The sequence below is a fragment of the Sciurus carolinensis genome, chromosome 9 (genome assembly GCF_902686445.1).
Source record: "Sciurus carolinensis chromosome 9, mSciCar1.2, whole genome shotgun sequence".
In the NCBI taxonomy this organism is placed as follows: Eukaryota; Metazoa; Chordata; class Mammalia; order Rodentia; family Sciuridae; genus Sciurus; species Sciurus carolinensis.
The window spans coordinates 5,922,011-5,946,176 of record NC_062221.1 but is presented as its reverse complement, the minus strand read 5'-3'; the positions used below and the strand labels follow the sequence as shown (position 1 = coordinate 5,946,176).

General features: G+C 49.4%; 1 protein-coding gene across 2 annotated transcripts in view; it reads right to left on the bottom strand.

Moving 5' to 3' along the window:
• Positions 1-19,811: 19,811 nt before the first annotated feature.
• Positions 19,812-24,166, bottom strand: part of Lekr1 (leucine, glutamate and lysine rich 1) — a 152,314-nt gene continuing 147,959 nt past the window's right edge. For both annotated transcript variants that reach the window (XM_047563674.1, XM_047563675.1), the window contains one exon: positions 19,812-20,290. In XM_047563674.1, the coding sequence (XP_047419630.1) occupies positions 19,919-20,290 (372 nt within the window). In that variant the 3' untranslated portion in view covers positions 19,812-19,918. The remainder of the gene's footprint in view (positions 20,291-24,166) is intronic.

The following is a 24,166-nucleotide window of genomic DNA, read 5'->3' as shown; positions in this document are numbered from 1 at the left end:
GGTCACGCTTGCCTGTGGGGCTGTCCTGTGCCCGTAGCATGCGCAGCAGCATGCCTGGCCCCTCCCAGTAGACGCCAGCAGGCCCCTAAGACGTGGGAGTCTCCGCAGACCCTGCGAGCGTCCTGGGGCACAGACCTGCCGCCAGCTGAGGACCACTGATTGAGGTGACTCTTCTTGTTCTGCAGGACTGGGGATTGAACCAGGGGTCACTCTACCCCTGAGCTACATCACTAGCCCTTCTTATTTTTCACTGAGACAAGGTCTCGCTAAGCCTTCCTGACTGGCCTTGAACTTGCTGGCCTCAAACTTACCATCCTCCCATCTCGGCCTCCTGAGTTGCTGGGATTACTGGCATGCGACACCAGGCCCGGCTTGATGTGGGTGATTTGGGCAGGAGGCTGAGAGGAAGGACTGGACACTTCAACAGAGCGGCCCCTCAACCTCACCTTCACTGTCCTGCACAGCGCAGAGCAGCCTCCCGCTGCTCCTGGCAGTCTCATCCTGAGAGCCGTCGGGCTCTGCTGGTTAAACACCGGAACTCTGAAAGGAGGTGGGACAGAGGGGCCTGGTGAGCCGTGTCTCGGGGGACACAGTACCCGTTTGGGGGACAGCACTGGCGGGCACTGGGGTCACCCGAGAGGCCCCAGTGAAAAAAGCAGCAGCAACAGGGCTGGTGTGGAAGTCCTGCTCCTCCGTGAAGGTGGTGGGGACTGTCACACACGCAGCTCCAGGGAGGGGCACGCCGGGTGGCCCGACCCAGGGCTGGGACTCCCTGCCCTGTGCTCCTCAGGCTGGGCCGTCCATCAGCCACAGAGCCAGGGGCAGGCAGAGCTGTAACCAAGTACCTTTGCTGACTGCTCGCGCCTCCCCAGCACATGCAGAGGACGCGCTGGAGCCCAGGGAGAGCTCTGCTGGAGGAGGGGCTGCCCTGGTGGATGTGGCACAGCCAGGGCGACAGAACCAAAATAGGCCTCAGGAGAGCCGCCCCAGTCTGCCGTCAGAGCGGCCTGGAGGAGCCTCTCCCCTGGCCTCTCCCCTGGCCTCTCCCCTAGCCTCTCCCCTGGCCTCTCCCCTAGCCTCTCCCCAAGCCCCAGCTTTCCACCCAGCACGGGTCACAGCACGGCCACCTTGCAGTGAGGCTGGGAGAGCCAGGTAAACTGTGGCCCCTGGGCTGGGGTCAATGGCTGACAGGCCAGGGACTCTGAAGCCCTGAGATCCGCACCAAGCATTTTCTACGTTCGCGGGTCTTCCTCAAGGGGCGCTGGGGCAGCTTCCGTGACTCTGAAGGGCCGAGGACCCTGGTTTTGGCGGTGTGAGAGGCGAGGGAAAGCCCGAGCTCTGATCAGCCATGTTTGGAGGAGACAGGGGGCGGCCCTGCTGTGTGTTGAGGGCTGGACGTAGGACTCTGGGGCTCCTGGGGCACATGACAGCCGTGGGCACGAGACCCAGAGAGGTGGACAACAAAGCTGAGGGGCCAGAGGGACCCGAGTGCCCTGTGAAGTCGGAGAGGGATGGACTCTGGCTGCAGAGACTGGAGCGGCCTCGGGGCCCCTGTGCGGGAGCGCAGGAGGACGCTGCCGTGGAGAGCTTGCTTGGCGAGGCCCTCCTGCTGGGGACGGAGGGCCAGTTCCCAGGGTGACACGCAGCTGCCCCGGCCCCACCTGCCCGCTGCAGCGGAGTAAGGGAGGACCCAGCCAGGGTGGACCTTCTCCTCCCGGGATTGGATCCCGGAGGGGCCCGTGCTCCCAGCGGGAGGCCCCTCCCGTCTGGACTTCATTCTTGCCGTGAGGCCCGCGGCAGCCTGTTCCAGTGAGCAGGGTCCCTGTCGAGGCCTCATGGCCCACATCCAGCACTGGTGGCCCGGGGCGAGCGACCTTGCCGAGGCCCACACATGTCTGCATGGCGCGGCAGCACGGGCCACCGAGCCCTTCTGGGTGGTGGGCTCCGCCTGGTCCTGCTCAGACCCCAGCTCCACAACCCTCAGTGCACATCCCAAACCCGCAGGTGTGCCTGCAAAGTGCCCTCTGTCCCCTCACCTCCGTGCCTGGAAGGCGTCCTCCGGAGTGCTTGGGATTTGGTGGCTCCGCAGAAGTAGAGATCCTCAAGTGTTTCCCAGCATGTGCCCTTAAAGACCAGCTGACCTTGGAAGCCGGTGTGGACCACTCTTTCCACCTGTGGCCAAGACGGGTCCCCAGCGTGGCAGTCAACTGCCCGCAGTTCCGGTTGCTCACAGGCATGTCTTAAGTCTGATGATGACTAAGAAGGTGGTTGTCCTACGGGAAGCAGTAGGGACCTGAGGCCAGAGCCCCTGGCCCCTTTCCAGGAAGGCGGAGTCTGCGTCATCCAGCCAGCCCCTCCCGGGGACGCCTCCCATCCGAGGGACCCTGCCCTCACCCTCTGACTTTTCATGTACCCTAAGTGCAATGAGGCTTTTGTGACCTTACTTCTGTCCCTGAAAGTCACCCACCCCCCCTTTATCCTATCCCTTCCAGAAGGGGGAGTAGGTCTCTTCCTGTTCCCAGGTTCCAGAGCCTTCAGGTACCCGAGGTAGGAATCCCTCCTCATCCAAGTGGGTGACAGTGGGGCCATTGGCCCTGCAGGTGCCTTTGCCTACCTGGATGAGGAGCGACAAGGCCGGGACACATCCTGGGGGAGCCAGCCTCTGGAGCCCCCGTCCTTTCCGGCATCCCTGCAGGCCGTGCTGGGGATTTCCGCTTTCAGCCTCCCTCTTCTGCACTGTGCTCGCTGCTCAGGGTGGACTCTGGCCTGGCAGAAGGCTGCCGTCAGCCAGTTCTCCTTCCAGTCCCCTTGCCTCCCGGGTTGCTTTTAACCAGTCAGAGCCCAGATTCCAAGTGAAAGAGGTGGAGGGACCGGGAGAAGCCAAGATTCGGTTGTTTCCTGGGATTGCACTCAGCGGCACTCGACCCCTGAGCCACCTCTCCAGCCCTGGTTAGTATTTTATTTACAGACAGGGTCTCACTGAGTTGCTTAGCATCTCGCTTTTGCTGAGGCTGACTTTGAACTCACGATCCTCCTGCCTCAGCCTCCCCAGCCTCGGGGGTTACAGGTGTGTGCCACCATGAGGATCAGTTGTTTTGGTTTTATTCATGCTAACTGCCCGCATGGTGCCTCATATGTTATGGCTTTTATTTACAATTTCTCATTTTTCTCCCAGCAAAGCCCAGCGGTTCCTGTGTCTCCTCATGTCCACAGGATTGAACGTGGGTGGGGTGGGGCGGGCAGGAGTTCAGTCGGTGCACTAGAGGGCTCAGGGTTCACGTGGTGGGCTCTTGGCGCACCTCTTCAGCCAGGTAGCATGGCATGGAAAGTGACTTTGGCTTTGCTGACGGTGCCCTGGTCCACCTCTGGGAACTGCTTCTTCCTCAGATGAGAAGCTGGTGGTCAGGTGCCCCCACCCCCACCCCCCACCTCCCGCCAAGGGCAGGCAAGGGACCATGAAAGGTCAGTCAGGGCTCACTTGCTCTTCACAGCGGGGGACAGGCAACCTCAGTCTCGGACCCTTGGCTCTCCGCTGCTGTCTGTGGGGTTTCCCATCTCAGGTCCATTCTGTGCTTACATGTCACTATGCATCTCTGACGATTTCCCTGAGCCTGATTTCCAGACGGACCATTGAGAGACCAACAGTTTTCCAGTGAATTCCCCCTGATTTAGATGAGCTGAGGCCAGTTCCTGCTGCTCGCCACCCGAGGAGCCCTAGCTGACCCCACAGAGAGTGTGCTTCTGAGAGCCCCGCAGTGACACCGAGGTTTCAGGATGGTGTCCGGAAGCAAAGGACATCATCTCATCAACTCTGACTGCCACACTCACTTCTTAGAATCCCTTTCCTCAGTTACCAAGTCACTAGACAACTGTAGTTTAGACCCCACCTGTCAGCTTCTTTCAGCATTTTAAAATTCGAGTTAGGCTGGACCCCAATCCCTCTGCCCCCGGCCAGGCTCAGGCTGGCCCCGCTGTGGTGCGGCTTGGCGCGTGGCACACCCGGACACACGCAAAGGGACGACCCCAACTACACTTCTGCAAGTCACGCCGGAAACTTTAATCAAGAACCTTTAATGTGTTGTTGCTGTTTCACCCAGTAACTCGACTAGTTTAGAAACTTACCCTACAAGATCGTCAGAGAGACATAGTAAGGCATAAGGATATTATTACAGTATTATTTCAGAGTAGCAAAAGCCTAAGAATATTTTGCATCACAGGGAAATGCTCGAACAATGGTATATTCATAGGATGATATGTGATACCTCAATTCAAATCGTGGTTTTGTGGAGTATTTAATGCTGTGGGGAAAATTCTCATGCTACTCCATGTACCAGGGAGGCAGCCAACCAAGGAGGACACAGAACAGCGCTTGTGTGACCCGGAAGGACTGGCCAGCACATGGACAGCGAGCAACTCCATGCTGTGGTCACTCTGAAGCTGGAGACTCTTTGAGACAGGAATTATAACTTGCTTACGTTTATAGCTCTGATTCTGGCTCAAGTTCCGGCACGTGGCTTGTCTATGAAACAATAAATGAGCTTCTTTATATTTTTTTATAATTGCATATTTTTTTACATAATTAAAGTCAGAAAAAATGTCATAAAGCTTCAGTGCATGTGTGTCCAGATCTTCAGGATACTTAGGGCAGCAATATTTGGTTCCTCTGTGTGGCAAGGTGAGGTCTGCCTCCCTGTCTTTGAAGTGGGACTCTTTAGCTAATGCATGTTGTGGAAATGAGACCAGGCGACCTCTGACCAGGCCATGAGAGGCGGTGTGGTTTCTGCTGCGTCTGCCTGGAACACTGGACGTGGAAGCTCTGAACATGTGCAGGAGGCCAACAGCCCCAGGCGCTGTGTTGGACGGGCCAGATGCAGGCCAGCTGAACTGTCTGCAGCCAGGAGCCAGCACCTAGTGAGGAAGCCCCCTCGGAAGGGGATGCTTCCAGACCCCTGTCATTTGAGTCTCCTCCAACTGGGGGCCTGTCCACACTGCATCCTGTTCAAATCCCCAACTCACAGACTCCTTGAGCACCGTGAGGCGTGGCTGTTCTATGTTCCAAGTCTGGGGTTGCTTGCTAGACTGCAAGAAATTCCAGATACCAAAACAGTCCTTCTCAAACTTCCGCAAAACCACTAATCCTTCCGTTCTTCCTATGATCCCAAACCCCAAATTCAAACTGGCAACTCTCATCTCCAGAAGCCTCTTCTCCTGGGAGAACTGGTTCTTCACCTCTTTCTCCACAGAGGCCAAGCCCCTCGGGGACGCAGCCAGGCACTCTGTGCTCTCAGAGCTGCTGGCACGTCTAGCACGGTCGCCGGGTTCCTTGTGCTACTGGTATAATGCGCGAGAGACACGGAAGTGGCCGAGGCCACCGCTGGGCCTGGCGGGCTCCTGGGGCCCCAGCTGTCTCTGATTCTGGGCTGCAGCTGGGCATCATGGTGGGACGGCCATGTACCGGTGAAGTGTTCCAAGGGTCCTCGTCTGCTGGGGGAAAACGCCACAGACAGGGCCTTAAACAACAGAAGTGGCTCTCCTCCGGTTCTGCAGGTCGGATGTCCGAGACCGAGGTGAGGGCAGGGCTGGCTTCTCCTGAGGCCTCTCCCTGGCCTTGCTGTGCCCTCTGTGGCTTTGACTTTTCTTCGTGTACCTGTCTGGTGTTTCCTCCTCACTCTTCAAGGACAGCAGTCCTGCTGGATTAGGACCTACCCTTTGGCCTTATTTAATTTCACCACTTTAAAACTTCATCTCTAAATCCAGTCATGGTAGTGGTTGGGGCACCAACATAGAAATTTTGGGGAGACACAGTTCAGGCCTTAACACCCAGGGATGCACGGCTCTGTAGTGGCTTGTGCTCTGCAGCGGCAGAGGCCAGATGAACACAGATCCAGATGTCCATCCATAAACACTGTCCTGGCCATGGGCTCCAGGTTGACGCTGCTGCTCCTCTCAGATCCCTTCCGTAATGACTGCCCTGGTGACAGTGCGTGACGACCTGGCCCTCTCTGCAGGCAAGACGGGACCTGCATGCGGTTTTGCTTGGCTTCTGGTACAAAGGAAGGAAACCTGGAGCAAGCCCTGGAATGGTCAGCCCAGAGCACGGTGCTGACTGCCAGGGGTGCCCAGGCCGCCTGTGCGCAGGGCCATCTGCAAATGGTCACCGTCGCTCACAGGCAGAATGAAGAGCATCATAAAGGGTTCGGGAAGGGCCTGCTGCGAGCCATCGGGGTGACTCACTGACGTGCAGAAAGGCCTGGGCTGACAGACCATGCTTCAAACTTCCCTTTTTCGTTAATTACTAGCACTGTACTTTCTTGTTTTTTATTACTTTGTGTCATATTCTAAAAATATGAGGGGTGGGGGGTTATCTTCTACTAGCTTGGGACTATTTTACACCCCATCTGTGAGCTACATTTGCTGGGTAAGACGTGGAGCAATATTCAAGGTCACATGTTTGCTCTTTGTCACTTGAATTACGGTGCAGGTGTCGTGTGACTTTGGCCCGTGCCTTCGGCTGGTCTTTGTCACAGTCTCTCTCTCCCCTTCACCTGCTTACTTCCACCACCTGAGGAACAAGGAACGTCTCCGTCTGACTAAGGCGTCACTGAGGAACGCTGTACACCAGTCAGCTTTCCTGTTTACCTGGCTGGGCCGAGTCCCAGCATTAAAGGTTCTTTATGAGAAAATCATTTCTGAAATACATTTCCTCTGCCATTGCAACTGGTGAGGACTTTGCTCCAATGTGTGAGAAGGCCTGATCTATGCTCAGCACGACAAAGCCCTTGAGATGCTTAACTTCCTTGAACTGTCTACAGGTAGGAGAGAGCCACTTCGCTAAGGGGCCTTGTTTTTGACACAAAGACAAATATCCTCTCCTGTGCTATCCTTCACAAAGCAGCAATTCATTTAAAACAAAACAAAATAAAAACCTCTTGGGATGCTGGATTTTTCAGATAGAATGAACCCGTCTGGCTTTCTTCATTAATTTTATTATGCTCTTTCTCTCCTGCTTCACTTCAGAAAGGAGGTATAATGACTATCTTTATGAGTCAGATTCATAGCCCAGCACCTGCTAAAAATTTAAAAATATCTTCCCCACATCACATTCCAGTGCGAAGCTCCCTGCTCTCCTGCCGATGCTGTTGCCGCTCATTTGCCAAAACGACTCCAGCGGAGGCTTGAAAAGCCGGGTGATAATGAAAAGCAATGACTAGAGACGTTTCCAAACGTCAACACACAAAGATAGTAAGGTGAGCCAGAGGAACTCGGGTTTTGTTTCTTTAAATTGCCCACAGATTAACGCAGGACAGCATGACTCTCCCTGGCACGACAGGGACGGCAGCAGGTGCGGGCGGCTCCCGGGGCCTCCTGAACAGCACCGCAGGCAGGTGCCCAGGCACAGGTGTGGTTGGTCAGTGCTGGCCACGAGGCGAGTGTGCGCTGGCTTACCGAAGAGGAAGGAGCAAGAGAAACTCAGGCCACGACAACCGCCCCCGGGGGCAGAGCGGCGAAGCGCAGCTGTGCAGCCCATGTCTGGCCTAACTGCTGTATGAACAGATCAAGGTCACGACCACTGCTCTGCAGGTGAAAATGAAGGCCTGTTGGAGCATCGGCTCGCTCCATCGATGGCCAGTTCTGCAGGGACTTCTCAGGGGGTTTCTGCACAGGACTGCCCAGGAGTGACCATGAGCGGAAGCACACACTGCCAGTGACAGGCTGGGACACAGCAGCCTGAGCTCTGCTCACACCCGCTCAGCTGCAGTGCCACCTCCCGTCTTCACCTGCCACTGAAGGGACAAGAAGGTCCCACCCTACGTCCTGTGGTGACAGTTAATGAAATCCTACTTGAGGTTCACAGGAGGAAATCTCATTTAGCATTTGTAACTACGGCCTGGCCCTCACTTGGATTTTTGTATGAACTTATAATCCCCTGTACCTGAAAAGTCGAAAAGAAGAATTTTAATGAAAGTGCTCCCCAAATGTTTGTGTGATCAGCTGGGAGGCGCAAATGCAAATTTTCTTTGGAAAAATGCAAGCTCAATATGGGTTTCCTATACAGAAAGGTCAAAGGAACATAAGTTCCCATTAAATCACACATGTCCCTTTCCCCATCCCTGCAGACACACGGAAATAAAGCACCATGAGTGAGGACCAGCAGAAACAGCCGAATCAGATCTATAAAGATTATCCGATACAGAATATGAGACAAGTCAGTTCAATATGTTTAGTGGTCATTTGTGAGTAAAAAAAAGTTTTAAAAATCAAGTAGACTGAATAAAAATTTAATGAAACTTACAGAAAGGGAAAAAATGGCTTCAGGCAGAAATGTTATGAGGTGAGATGCAGGAAGTTCTGAGATACACGAGGAAGATGAGCAAAGAAGTTGAATGAGTTGTCAGGTGCAGTGGTCCACACCTGTAACCCCAGCAGCTTGGGAGGCTGAGGCAGGAGGATCACGAGTTCAAAGCCAGCCTCCGCAACTTAACAAGTTGCTGAGCAACTCAGTGAAACTTGGTCTCTAAATAAAATACAAAATAGGGCTGGGGATGTGGCTCAGGGGTCGAGTGCCCCTGAGTTCAATCCCTGGTACCACCCCACAAAAAAAAAAAAAAAAAAGAAATTGAATGAGTTGAAGGAATGAAGAAGTGGAATGTTGGGTAAACCTAAGTAAACAATGACTACACATATAATAATAATTTCTAATTTACAGGGTCAAAAAAAGAATTCAAATACTTGTCAAAATAAAGCATGAAGTGAAAAGGAGTGACGACTTGTCATTAAGGAGTGGAGCACTAAGAAATTGACTTTATGGAAGGGAGACTATCAGAGGGAGGAGCAGGGTCGGGGCAAAGGGGGTGCACGTGGCATGTGCGAACAGGAACCCATTGCTCTGTATAATTAATAGGCACTAACTGAAAACATTTGGTGGGTTGAGAGGGACATGTATGCCTGTATAGGAATAGCAGTGTACTTTCTTTAAAATAAAGAAGTTAGCCCTCTGTTAAGCTGTCCAGAGGGTAACCTAAAAGTAGACACGGCGATCATTACTCCCAAGGAGCAGGAGATGGACAGGGCGTAAGCAAAAGAAGAAGACTAAAAGGGAAAGATGGCAAGAGATGGGGAACAGAGACAGAAACACACAGCAGGTGGGAATGGGTCAGAGGGAGAGCAGAGGCTGAGCTTGAATCCGCACTCTACCAGACAGCGGAGTTTGGGACTCCCTGAGGTTGGAGGCATTGGTCCCATACAGCTGCTAACGACAAGCAGGTGGTGTAAATGGCCAGGAGGACTCTTCCAGCCCTGAAGACCCGTGTCTCCCGTGGACGTTTGCAGAGGGCTCTCAGGAGCACTTTTACGGCTGCTAAGTTAGAGCATGGATTCACGCTTGCACACCTGGGCCTTGGATTTCACTGCCGAGTTGTTCTTCCGAACAGCTGTGTCATTGCCAACCCTCTCTCCTCTTCACTTGTATTCAGGAAGCCCTGTATTTTTTTTTTTTTTTTAAGTTTTGGCGTAATCTCTTGTCAGTTTTCATTAAACATTTTGCGGGGCACGGCGGGGTGCGGGTGGCCCCGGGCTCCTGTGTGCCGAGATGGGCTCTGGGGGGAGCTGCAGCCCCAGCCTGCACCGCTCTTGCTTTAAGGTTAGAGTTAGGGCATTTCCTAGAAATGAACCAGAAAGTGCAGGAAATAAAGACTCAGGACAGAAAGGGACGGGAGGCAGGCCTGCGGCACTCCACCGCCGGAGGCTATGTGGCTTCCCGAAGGTCCCTGGAGATCCCAGGTCCTTCAGGCCCGTTTCCCTAGTTTCCAAGTTGGGTTTGTTGCTGTTCTTTTTCTTGAGCGTTCGTGTCAACAGTGTACAGAGATGTCACCGAGTTTGCTCTGGGGTGAAGGTTGCTGCTTTTTCAGAGACACAACTGGAGGGCATGGTGACACCCAGGGATCCCACCCAATCACCAACGTGGCTTTGCCCGCGTTCGCCGCGCCCCTTGGGTGAGCAGCTTTCCCATCTGCAGAGGAAGCTAATGAGCGCGTGGCCTCACAGGGCTTGGTAAGCCCCGGGCCGCCTGCCGGTGCTCACCATCCCTGGGCACCAGCGGTTAGAGCGCTGGGTCCCCTCTGCCCGCTGCAGGTCTGACGCCCGTGGGGAGCTCCGCTTCCGAGGGCTGCCACCTGCCCACCTCTGCCTCCCCTCCCTCGCGCTCACTTCCTCCCCAGCCATTTGAAGGAGTTGCCAACTTGGGCTGTTCCCAGCCAAGTGGCCTCGGGGTCTCGAGGGCAGCACCCATGGGCACAGCAGAGGGCCCGGATCTTGCTCCTTTGTGGTCTTGTGCTGGGAGGGCTGGAGCCCCCCCTTTCATCACAGGGTTTGTAATGGGGCAGGGAATGGGCTGCTGCCCCAAGACCTGTTGGCCAGACGCCCAGCCATCGTGCCCTGGGACACAAAGTGAGGGGCCAGCCCGGCGAGGAGGGCTCCGGGTCTCTTCTTCATGCCTCTTTGGTGATGAAGGAAAATCCTGCAGAGATCTGCAGTGAAGCCCTGTTCTCCTCTCGTGTAGGGAGTACCAAGGTCCCCTCTGCACACACACTTGGCCAGTTAGGACAGCTGAGGCTAAATTATCCCCTCAGAAGTGCTAAAACTAAAGCCAAAGATGGCGAAGAAAACTGCTGAGACAATATCCTCACCCTGTTTCCAGGAAAACAGAACATTTATGAGGAGGTGTGCGCGCTAAACCCCACAGTATCAAATTAGGAAGAAAAAGGTTTATATTATACCTTTAATGACCGAGTTTTAATAGTGTATAAACACAACTGTTCTCATTAAAAGTTTAGCAGCTTTCACTCTAATGAGGTCAGAGGAAGCATTAACAATAAAATAAAATGAGCAACTCATAAAGATTTTGTGGTTGAAATGCAGTCAGGATCCTGCACTCAGCTGAGGCCAGGGCCCTCAGACCCAGCTGACACCCTGTCCTGTGCCCGTCCAAGTTCCCAGGCGGGGTGGGGACGGATGGAGGGACCCTGGGTATCTGAGGACAGTGAGTAGAGTGCGCCCATGAAGCTGCCACTAGAAGCATTTAGAACCTCAGCAGCAGCAGCAGCAGCAGCAAGGCTGTCCACAGGCTACCGAGATGCGCCGTGTCCAGTTTAGAGCAGCAAGTTACAGGTGTTTCCACAAACGTTTCAAAGGCCTTTGACACATAAGCAAAACAGACTCTGACAGTTGTATGACTAGATCTGAATCATTAGTCATAACATTAAAACATGGAAAACTTTTTTTCCCATCAAATAAGGCCATCTGTTCTACCAATGTACTATGTCCAGGGCTTGAGTGGTTAAAAAAAAAACCCAAAAAACATAAGCTCTTTTTTTCTCTCAGATCCATGAGTTGTATAAATTTGGGATTTTTTTTTTTTTTTTTTGGCAGTACTGGAAATTGAATGCAGGGGCACTCTATCCTGAGCTACATCCCAGCCCTTTTCATTTTTTATTTATTTATTTTTTTGTGGTGCTGGAGACTGAACCCAGGGCCTTGTGTTTGACAGGCAAGTACTCTACGAACTGAGCTATATCCCCAGCCCAGCCCTTTTTATTTTGAGACAGGATCTCACTAAGTTGCTGAGGCTGGCTTGGAACTTGTAATCCTCCTCCCTTAGCCTGTAAGCAGTAACTACTATAGAAATATCAATAATTTGATGAATAATTTTTTATGTGTGCTGGGGATTGAACTCAGGGGCCCATCACATCCCCAGCCCTTTTTTGTATTTTATTTAGAGACAAGGTCTCATTGAATTGCTCAGTGCCTTGCTAAATTGCTAAGGCTGGCTTTGAACTCAGGATCCTCCTGCCTCAGCCTCCTGAGCTGCTGGGATTACAGGTGTGCACCACCATGCCTGGCTAATTTGAGGAATAATTTTTGACTCAGAATTTGAATTGTTAGCTACAAAGAATTTACACCTCCTTGACCCCAACTCAATCTTTGTGGCTCTGCACTACTCTTACTGCTGCCAGGGGCTGGAAATTGGAAGACTTTCTTCTTGGTGATTCTGATCTGCCTTAGATTCCATAAGGTGGACGGTCTTGGTCCATTGTGCAGACTCTTTGGTTAAGGGAATCATAGAGTTCCATGGGGACATGGTCACAGAAAACCACGGGGACACCACTCATGCTGCACTCCTCTGTGATCTGGGCTAGGATCAAGGTCAGATAAGACTGAGGTGGCTCTCCATGTCCTCTCCTTTCTCTGAACTCCTGGAGTGGCAGACCGAGGAGGGTGGCAGCCTCTGTCTTGGACTGGGGTCTGGGCCTGCCCCTGAGGTTGTGCTCAGGCCTGGTGCTCTGGTGCCAACAGGATCCTGACTGATCTGGCTTCATCACGCAGAGCAGCAGTCTTCAGCATGGAGTCTGTGCACCGTGAGGTTCTTGAAGGAGTTGAGGAGCGCAAGTTCACAGGGTTTTGCTAGTTTCCTGTTAAAGTGAGGTGCAACCGTGGCACGTGGGGCTCCCTGGGTTCAGATGCAAGGTGGAGCACCGATGGAAGTCAGACCGTTCGGGACTGTGGCTGGCTCTTCTAGCCTGGGACTTGTCGCAGATGCACTGGAGGGACAGCACGGTGAAAGCAAGACAAAGCCAGCCTTGTTAAGGCAGGCGACTCTTGCAGAGGCCCCTGGGCCAACGCCTTAGAGGATTCTCAGGGCTCTTCTCGGTGTCATCCCTAGGACCCGCTAGCTGGAGGGAAGAGACTCTCTGAACAGTCAAGGCAGTACTTGCTAGGGAAATTCTTTTAAGGGTAACTAGAAGTTTTAAGCTATCAACATTTATCTAGTATACTAGCATCTAGTATATCAATTTTTATCTATTATACTAGAGAAAAGTTCTGAGATCTTTCTCCTTGGTGCGTATTATTCAACAAAACCGCCAAAATGATTTTATTAGATATTAGATACTGTTTGAAATATTTGTTACAATTCAGCAAAATCCTCATCTTAAAATGTTTGATATTTTTGTCTCCAATAGAAAGTAAATAAGATCCCTGTACAGGTCAATTATTTTTGACTATGTACCTTTATTTTTCATTTAATGCAAAGAAAAAGATATTGATTCATCTCCACAAGAAATGCACTGTTACTAAAATTAAACTTTTGTGCTTAAAAATCATTTATCAAAATTCATAACATGTATATTGTTTCAAACACAATAGCAATACTGTAATAATAATTCAATCCACGAGGACTTTACCAAGTCACGCATGTTTTTTTACCATCATAATATGCCTTAGAGTAAAAATTTTATTTTTACTAAGTACCAATATTTGTAACAAACTTTTTATTTTTACAGTATCTTCTGCAGCTATTTAAATTTATGATTAAATATATTAGCTATCAGTCTAAAAACACAGAGTATTTAAACAACATTTTTTGGATACATCAGCAAAACTACTCTGTAGTTTGAGTCCTTAGCTAATCAGTGCTATTAAATAAGGTAGTGAATTCTTTTTTCTCTAACTCATCAAAAGGACATCTCTCCCTTCCATACTGAGCATTGTGTACCAGTAGGAAAAATAAAAAAGATTCCAGTTTTGAGGTCCTTTGAGATTTCAGCTTAAACCTCAAATATACTACTTTAAAAGTCTGGTCAAGGGGATGGGGGCTTGACGGCCCTGGGCTTTAAGAAATCCTGCTTTAAATCAGTGAAGAAGTGGTCACTTGAATCTTGGCAGAAGTCTTAATTCCCTAGAAATGCAAGGTTCTGGATAGAAAATTATGATGGTAGGACTCACTTACATAAGAAGACAGGAGCCAGAGGGCAGCTCTTTAGATTCATGTGTCTGACCATATTGGGCCCACTTGGGAGAGAGGGCGGTATATCTGGTGGGGTGCACGACACAAAGCCAGATGTTCACATCGTCCAGCAAACAAATGCCTTTCCAGTGTTAATTCCTTTCACACAAATATCTTCTGAACGCACCTATTTAAAATGCTTCAATATTCCAAATTATATATTAATTATTGACTTCGAACTTTAAGAATTACTAATGGTAACACATAATCATACACGCTGAATATCAGCACTAAAAATGTTAATAAAGGGTATTCAAGAACTTTTTAACTGCAAATGGAGCGAAGCCCTTTGTTATTTTCTTGATTCACAATACGTAAGGAAGGTAGCCACGCAGTGACCTTGAGAGACAGGCAGGACAGCAGAAGCCCCGTGTTACACAGAGATTTGAAGCTGAGAATTGGAGTGGAATTCCCAGCCACTGTTTGTTCTGCCTTTAAAATACATTGATCTAGATGTAATTCTGCAAGTTGCGTATATCATTCCAGCGATTTGGAACTCTTTTCAGGAGAATAATGGTACTGTACTATTTCCTGCACGATCCTAATGTTATCTAAGCATTCTGTTCCACGAGTCTCAAAACGCAATAAGCATCGCCAAAGTTTCCTTCGCTAATCGGATGCCCAAGCACATGCGTCACTGACACCAGTGAAGAGAATCAGGGCTGAGTCCCATTTCCCTCTGTGAAGACTGAACACCCGAGAAAGGCCCAGGCACGTGTAGAAACCAAGTTTTATTTTAAGGACAGAACAGAGCTGGACTTCTCCAAAGAGAAGGGGTCCCAGAGTGGGGTGTCCGAGGAAGGGGGTGTCCTCCCCTCTTATACATTTTAGATTTCCTTTGTTCTCATGCTCTGTCCTCCCCCATCCTGCCTATGTGACTAGTGACCGTAAGGTGGATCAAAAGGTAGAATGATCCAAGGGTGGGGTGAAGCTGCCCAGGGGTACAGGCAGGAAGGGGGCATTAATTCACAACCCCTTGCAGGGAGGAACAATTCCCTGGAGGCAGGCTACCTTGACACCAGGTGGAGCAGGGGTAAGGGTGGAGGTGTTAGCATTGAAATAACCAGCCCCCTCTTCCCCATGGACCCTCTCATTCATTACCCGTGCCACTGTCCTTTTGCCCAACCCCCAGCGTGACATTAAAGTTTAAGATTATTCAAGGAGTTGCCAGTGATCGAAACTAAAGAGTCTGCACTGGGTTAAAAAAGACCAGATCTCTAGCTCTGTTCAGGCCCAGGGCCTTGCGTGCTGATAGAAGGTATTCTAGGTTCTTCTGAATGGAAAGGGACCTCCCGGAGAGTTACCCATTCCCCATGCCAGGGTGGAGAGGCAGAAGGCGGGTGTCAGGAGGGTGGGGAATGTCGAGCAGCCACAGGGCACCGCTGAGCCCTGCAAGCCACTCATCAGCACTGCTGGCCAGCTCCAGGAGGGTATGCAGGGCCAAGGGCAGCACAGCACGGAGTGCAGCTTCCAAGACCTCGAGGGGTCACCTGCCGCCCTCCCTCCGCTCCTTAAAGGAAGATCCAGGCAGCAGGTGTGTGTGAGGCCTGAATGGTGCGTTTCTATCAAGCTCCCAGGGATAACACCCTGCCGGGCTACTTTAGTACCAAAAGTTAGAGCACTCAGCTGTTCTTCCCGTCCAGAAATGAGCTGTGGGGCCGGAAGCTGGGGCCCAGGGTCTCCCATCAAGCCTGCTGGTAAACAGCGATGTGAATGGAAAGAGATTTAACCTCTCTGTGAACTATATCTACCCCCTGTAAAATCATAGATCGGGACCAGGTGATGCCCCAGGTCCCTCCAGAACCATAAAATGTAAAGATTACCCTTATTTCATTTTGGCTGCTGTCGTCTGTATTTTCCCTCATAAATGGTTAGCAAAACTCAGAAAGCTGTTGCACCGTCTCACCCCAGATTCTTGTTTAATTGTACTTGGTCTTCTTTAAGCCCAGATGATAGTTATCTCTTTTCAATGTTAATCTCCATTAATTCTTGGGACACTATTCAGATTTGTATTTTCCTGTAAGGAGAGCTCTACGGCTCCCGGGTCTGTAGGGTCATCTGTTCTGAGAGAGGCTGTGATAGTCTCGAGTAGAGGATGATCCTTCATTGGCCAGTCTCTCCTCTCGCAGTGACGCCAGCGCAGCCCTGCCAGCGGGGTGCTGCCAGATCTCAACACAGGGGAAACCGCGGCTCCTCCTCGCTCAGCACCCAGCAGGTGGGCCGGCGACCCTCTGCAGATCCCACTACTTCCCACACTTCCCTCTGGGGCTCCTGGGCCACCTGGTGTGCTTTCTTTATCAAACCTACTCATTCTTCAAGATCCACTGAACATACTATTCTCACTTTAAGTATTCTCAGTTCTTTCTCCAAGAAGCTGAACTCCTGACACCTCCTCGCAACTCTTCTCTACTCAAAGCCTTTGACCTGAACTTCCCGCACACACCTTCTTCCTGCCCCTGGGATACAACTTTGGGCGTCTGTGATTCGTCTTAACTATTCTTGCACCGTGCCTTTTCAGTTCTCCATGCAAGTTGAAGAAATGCACAAGTGAATAACAGTCTTATATCAACCTATGGACCAAGATGCTCAGAAACTGTGGAAGTTCAAAATCATCAGTCTTATTGAGTATTGATTTGAGGGCCAGTTACTTAGTCTCTCTGCCTCATTCATCTCTCATTTACTGGGAGTCTAAGGATTGTCTGATATACTTCTTTCGCTCAACAGGCACAAAACACTATGCTCTATGAATGCCAGAGAGGGCGGAAATCCTTTTCTTTCCAGTGCTGGGGATTGAAGCCAGGGCCTTGAACCTGCTCCACCACTGGCCACACTTCAACCCCAAGGGGAATCCTAACTTACTAGACAATGGTAAATAGTGTTCCAAGGAAGTGCGTTCCCAATTCAACTGCTGTATTGTTAAGAAAATTCTTTATGTTAAATTCAGCATATACAAAGATGATGTCATACTTTGTCTTCTAGAAATGCAACACAATAAATTGGCTTCAAAATGGCTACTACATATGGTTGGTGTCAAATCTCTTAAGAAATCAGACGCCACCTTAGGATGACACCATAATTGTCTCTCATGGGACCATTATAGGTGTCCTAGGCAAACACTGTACATTAACATTTTTTTAAAAGTACAATACTCCATAATCATTATAAGATTTGTGGTCTGATTTCCTGTATCCTATAAGCTGTAGCACAATGGTTAGGAATTTTTAGTTGTAGCTATTAACCCTTTCAGGATACTAGGTTGGCCTATCAGTACAATGTCATAAGGATTTTAGAAAGATAAAACTTGGAAAACTTGTTCCATAATCAAAGAAGTTAGCTACATGGATCTGTAATATGACAAAAATTTAGATTTATTAAGTATTAGAAGATCTTAATCTTATATAATTATGACATTAGTATCTCTTCCAGGTCATTTCATTGCCTGAAAGCATAACTTTGAAGTTCTGAGCAACTACAAATCCAGTAATTAACTTAAAGATTTTTAAGGACTGCTTGAGAAATTTCTGTTCACTATGGATTTCTCCAAACGGTGTCCACTCACACCAGTTCAAAAAGAGACACAAAGAGGGTCTGCACTCTCTAAGGAACACTTGCCATGTTCTCTTCTCCTGGCACCTGTGTCATTGGAAGTCAGGGAAAACACTAAGGTCATGGAACACACGTCTTCAGAGAAATTAAAACAATTAGAGTAAAGATCCACTATGTGTATTTAAAGCCTTATTTTGCCATAATATTGCTACTTTCTTAACATTTCTGATACTGTTTCTTGCCAGGAGTTCATCCATCACTGAGAAAAATCAAGGATAATTTGAATGTGTTCTTACATACTTTAATGTTATTTTTTTTTTAAAAAAAAGCACATAGTTTATTCTATACCATTCAAATGGTGTAGGTTACAATAAAGGCAAATGTTGTTTTATCCATGGAATCACTTCTCGGACATCTAAGTGGAACATGACAACCTTAGTGCAGATCATGATTCTATTCTCAGCGTGATCGCTTTCAGAGGTACTCACTGTAAAGTCAGAGCCTAACAACAAACTGAGGAACCAGGTTTTGCACTGGTAGTCTTTACCTCGCTGTAGAAATGCTTATGTGTGGCTCTATCGATCTAAATATGTTCGTGATCTAGGGTAGGGAAGACGAAGACCCCATCTCAGCCCCGAGGTTCCTGATAGGAGGGCTGCAACTGTGAGACTGAACGGCAGGCAGGCCCTGGGCCGAGGCTGGCAGCCCAGGACGCCTCAGGCTGTCACCAGCACTTGGGATTTAAATCAGCAAAGGACGGGTCAGAGACAAGGTGTAGTGCAGTGGTCCTGGCACCTCACAAGATGGTATTAGCCGTGCACCAAGGAACATCTCTTATTTTAAGATACATATTTATTTTAAAGTGCATTAGAAAAAATATAACCAGCAAATCAAACCAAGCTTGTTATTTCAGTTATTCTTCTGTGAATCAAATTTCCTTCTGATGAGAATTTAAGTTTAAAAAGTGAGCACCCTTAAAGAAATATGCTAATTACAAGCATAGGTGCTACTGATTACATGCATGGTGGAGCTTGGAAATCTCTTGTGAGGTGAAAAACTGGGATTGGTGAAGGCAATTCTATCACCAAGTAGCTGCACTGCCTTAGGCAGTGCGCAAGCTCTTTGGGCATCTACGCCTTGTCTCAAAGAGAGGGTGAGGGTGACCTGTCCAGTGCCTCCATCCTAGGCCATGCTCACTTGCCAACTGTCATTACCAGGAGCAGCAACATCTCTGTAACCCGGAAGTTAGTGTCTGGCCCTAACAGATGCTCTCCTTGAACAAGAGGGAGAAATTAGTGGTTCTAATGTGGATTTTTTGTTTGTTTTTTTGTTTAAGGTTAGAACACTCTATTGGTAGGTCAGACTAATTCTTTGAAAGACTGGAGATAAACATGATTTTGCTTGGTGACTCTACCCTTTATACACATGGGAGAGATCCCAAATACCTTTGGATTCTCTCATTAATGAAGTAAGCAATTAGGAGAGAATTTTATACTACATTTCACATTACTATCATTCTGATATGTGAGTAGGAAGTTTGGATGTCCATGGAGGATTGTAGTCAGAGGAAAGATTTAAGTTAGTTTATTTTTTTGAAGAAAATATGCTGCTATCAGATAGAAAAAAGATGAATATTAGTCAAAGGTAAAGAATTATGTTTAAGACCAGGAAGAGCATGAAGCCTTAAGATAACTTAAAATAGCTGATCTGCTTTCTGGTTTTACTTTTTCACTCTGAAAACAGAAAGTGTGTTACTAGCTACCCATTTTCTTGGGTAATGGAATTGGAATCCCAAGTGAGCTCTGCTTCCCTCACTAAGCTACCTGAAGGTCAGCTGTCTTCCCATGGCTGGAGGATGCGCGTTCCAACCCGACTGAGTGCCCAAAGTATTACATGCAGAAAATTTCTACCCAGCAATATTTTCAAGGTGAGGCTTCACAATCTATGAAGTAAATTCCCTGTCCTCGAGTTGGAGATGCTGCCACTGGTCCTAGAAAGTCCCAGCCACTAAGGAAGACTCCTCCTGGAGAGTTTCCATCCTTACTTCTGAACCGGCCTGAAGAGAACCCACCAAACAAGTGGGCTGCAGGGTGAAGGTAAGGCTTTGCTGCTGCTGCTGAGCTCCTGCGCATTTGAACGAGGTATTTTGGAAATTATCTAATTAGGGGCGAAAATACTTTCTCTATTTGGAGTGCTTATATATACGTGTAACCTATTTAGCTCAACAAACAAATAAACAAACACTAACAAAACCAACGCCACATATTTTGGGGGACAATATGTCTACTTGTAATGGTGCAAAAAAAAAAAAAAAAAAAAAAAGTTAGAAGGAAAAGACTGGATGAAACCTTCCCGCGATCTCCGAGAGCGCACGCGCGCAGCGCACATGGAGACAGACGGCCCTGGACGTGGGACCAGTCGCTCAGCAGTCGTGATCCGCAGGCCTCCCGAGTGGTGGCTGCCGCGCTGCCCTTCCCATGGTGGACGGGCTGCCCGCGGCCTGCACGCTGGAGGAGCGCCCGCCGTGGGACATCACTGCTGACTCAGCCTCCTCCAGAGAGTGGCGGCCAGCCGCTGCGAGGCCGCCCGGGCCCGGGGCGGCTGCAGCTGCGGGAGCGCGGGCAGGCCTGCGTGCGGGGAGACGGAGCGTCGCGGCGCCCCGGGCGCGCTCGGCGTCCTGACCCCTCGCCCCGCGCGCAGCGCCGCCCGGCTGCCGTCCCAATGGTCGCCCGCGGCTGGGGCGGGGAGGGTCGGGCTGCCTCGGCGGAGGGAGCCGGCGGCCCGCGGCGCACTTCCGCTGAGCTTCCTCAGCGCCACCAGCTGCTCCCGGGCCTGGCTCAGGGCCTGCGTCAGCTCGGAGCGTTCTTCGCACTCTCTGCGCACCGTTTCCTGGAGAAAGGCGTTCTGCAAAGAGAAGGAGAGCAGCCCTGGCTTCAGACAGTGCACGACAGTGGACAGGCGTCGGCGGCGGCACCGAGACCGCGCCCGGAGTCGAGGTCTGGGCTCGCCCTCTGCAGCGCCAGGAGGAGCGCTGGGAGCGCGCCTGGTCCAGTCCTTGCCTCGCACGAGCGCACCAAGAGCCAGGGGCCAAGAGTCTGAGCGGCCCTGTATGGCAGTGGTGGGTCTGGGGCAGAGCCTAGGCCTTCTAACACCTGTTAGAAGTGTATTTTCAACTTGCGTGCCTCGGATCTCAGTATGTTCTGCAACGTGATGTCGAACCGTTAAGATTCATGGGATCATTAGACACATTATAGTGATGCATGTGGCAGTACCTAAGAGAAATAGGTCAAATTGCTTGAACTTTAAATCCAAAGAATAAAATCTATCAGCTGTAGCATTTGAACAATAAAATCAACTATTTATATGATACTTTTTCAAGGAATTTTAAATTTAGATCATTTGCCATTCTATAAGCTAGTATCCCAAAATAAAGAACACTATCTTGTGTTTTTAACTCCACTCAGCAATCATTTATCAAGTTACTAGAAGATGTAGTGGATACAGTTACTATATTCATGTTACTATAACAAAACAACTGAAATAATTAACTTATAAAGAGAAAAGGGTTATTTTGGCTCATGGTTCTGAAGGTTTCAATTCAAGATCAGTCCATTGCTTTGGATCTGTAGCAAGGGTGGCACATCACTGGAGCAGTTCATAGAAATCATTAGCCAGGAAACAGAAAGGGAGGACTGGTTGAGTTGCACACACCTTTTGAGGGTACACCTCCTAAGGACCTCTGCAATGTCCCATTTCCCGAAGGTTCTTCCTCCTCCCAATAGTGTCACCCTGGGGAACCAAGCCGTTAACACATGGGCCTTAGGGGACGCCCACCACCTGAACTATAGCATGGTCCTTGCCCTCAAGAAGTTTGCAGCTGATGAGTTTGAACAGTATTACTTTTTATGTCCCTAAGAGAGTCTGGACCCAAGGGTATAAGCTTGGAGCTCAAGATAAGCTTAACTTTTTAACAGTCATAACTGTCTGGATGGCATTTGGAAGAGCCAAATCTCACTTGGCAAGGATGCACAGAGCCAGATTCAAGCTTGCACTAGACACCAGCAAGGCCCCTTCAAGTCCTGAGCATCTACATGTTTAGTTCAGTAGTTCTTCCTCTTTCATCTTTGGAGTTCGTCAAATTCCTTCGAAGCCCTGGTAAAGTTAGGTCTCAGTCTCCCCAATATCCTGATATTCACATCTGCAGGATGTCAAAGCAGAGGTGAAAAAATAAGCAATTCAAAGTAGTCTTAATACATGCACAATTAAAACGATTGCACTATAGAATTTATTGACTCAGAGTGAATTTCCAGGAGGTTAACTTGTTTCTAAAATCAGTCGGGCATTTCCAAATCTGACTCTTGGTGGAAAAGATCCTCCTAAGGGTTTGCTGCTACTCTACTTCAGTGGGACTCACACAAAAGCGGCAGCTTCCCGTATCTGAGTTTCTGTGATTATGGACAGAAAACTACTCAACTCCAAATTTGGCAATCAGAATAGAAGAATATGGAGCAATTCCAGATTAGTCAGTAGTTTTTTATAAAATTAGTGGCATGTCTCAGCACTTACATATAGTATTTACAAACATATGTGGTCCACATATTTACATACTTTTTCAAAATCACGGGCTTAAAAAAATCATGGGCTAATTACTTGCTTCCAGTTATTTCTGTTTTGTATTTCTGGAGAAAGCAGAAGCCACTGGTGCATGCGGCTTCACTGCCTGGCTTTCATCCACTGTACCCGCAATGCTGTGAAAAGGCAGGGGAAGCGGGGTGAGACGAACACGCTGCCCTCGCCCGTCCTCTTATGTACTGCTCCCAACAACTGTATTTGTCAAAGAAGCAGTGCAGCTCAGACCGGCCTTGCAACCTGCTGAGAGCACCCGAGCTCTGCGTGGTGGAGCCCTGTCTGGCCCCAGAGCCCTGCTCCATCTGCCTGGGCCCAAATTAGTTGTCTGACCACCACATCAAGCAGGCAGGGTCCATTGGGTCCATTGTGTTCCCTTGAAGAAATAAATGGTAAGACATTTTGTTTGCTTTTGCCCATGGGTTTGAAACTCTATTGATCTAAACTTTCTCTTAAAGTTAAGGAAAACACTCCAGGAGCATTATGCTTCTTGTCTGCTGCTGGAACAAGCTGGCAAAATGTGTCCCAAGTGTTTACACTGTTGGTGGGACTGTAAATTAACACAGCTTCTATAGAAGCCAGTATATGGAAGGTCCCTAAAGGCTAGGGATGGAACCACCACGTGACCCTGCTACACCTCTCCTTGGTATTTAACCTGAGTGGTCAGTCAGCACACTACAGCGTACTCAAGTTTCTAGCAGCACAGTTCACAACAGCCAAACAGTGGAACCAGCCTAGGAGTCCATTGATGGATGAACAGATAAAGAAGATGTGTCTCTACACACCACGGAGTTTTATTCAGCCACAAAGAAACATGAAATTATGTTATCTGCAGGGAAATGGGTGGAACTTGAGAACATTATGTCAAGCAAAATAAGCCAAACTCAGAAATCCAAGGGCCATGTGTTTTCTCTGATAGGTAGAAGCTGGAGGAAAAAGGAAAGAAAGGTGAGGAAGGAATCCAGGAAAAATGAAGGGAGATCAGAAAAGTGGAGGAAAGGGCCAGGGAGGGAGGGCCGGGAGGGGAGTGCTGGGGAGGGACGCTGGCCAAGCACTGCTGTTGCATCTCCTGCCCAAGTGAACACCTAACAGCAAATGCCACCGTTATGTGCAGTTATTATGCACCAACAAAAAGAGTATGGGAAAAGTGTGTCCAAGTGACCAGATTTAAGTGGCTTTTAGTGAGTTAGGATAAAAATACCCTGGATCAAGAAAACCACGAGAAGGAATGCATTTTATTAGAATAAATAAAAGAAAACCATGGACAGCAGCAAATAACAAGGTGGGCAAATCGCTGACAAGATGACAGGTGGGATTACATGAGGCCAGCGGTGGGGACAGAGATGACCAGAGCTCTCATTTCAACAGAAGCGGAATTCAACCAATTTATTAACACTAAAGTCTGAGAGGAAAGGAATGGTGTCCTAGAAAACATCCCTACAGTGAGGCATGGGGAGCTGCTTTAGGCGAGTGACCAGGAGAGAATGAAGAGGTGGGGTGAACGGAAGCTCATCCCCAAGGGCTGCAGCTCCCGCCACCTCCGGGGCCGCTGTCCTGGAGCCCATCCTTCTCCAAGGCTACTAGTCTTGGGAACGGAGGATTCATTCTCTTTCTTCTAATATTTCCCAAACCAGGAAGACTCTGAACTGAAGAAAGGATCCAAAGTTGGGGCTTTTATTTTGGTGCCAAAACACATGAAATCTGATGTGAACCTCATAATACTTCGTACCCTGGGCCGCTGCTCCCACCTCCTCTAAAATTGAGATTGCACCTCAGCAGTGTCCAAGAAGCAGTTCAGATGTTAAAGTTCATTCAATCACAGGCAATTAAAATGGAAATAGAGCACTTACAAGTTTAGAAGGTTGCCATTTCAGGAGCAGAGTGACAGGGTGTGACAAGACACGTGGATGTGGCTGGAGTCAGTGACACATCAGTGGAAAATTCCATCATCCAGGAGGAGAATCATCACTGTGTTTGGATGGTTTTCAGCGACTTAGGCACAAGGAAGGCTATGCAGCATTTTAATTCGTGTTTTCACCGAACAAGGTGAGAAACCAGGGATGATGGAATATGTTGTGGTGCACGCCTGTAATCCCAGTGGCGCGGGAGGCTGAGGCAGGAGGATCACGAGTTCAAAGCCAGCCTCAGCAACTT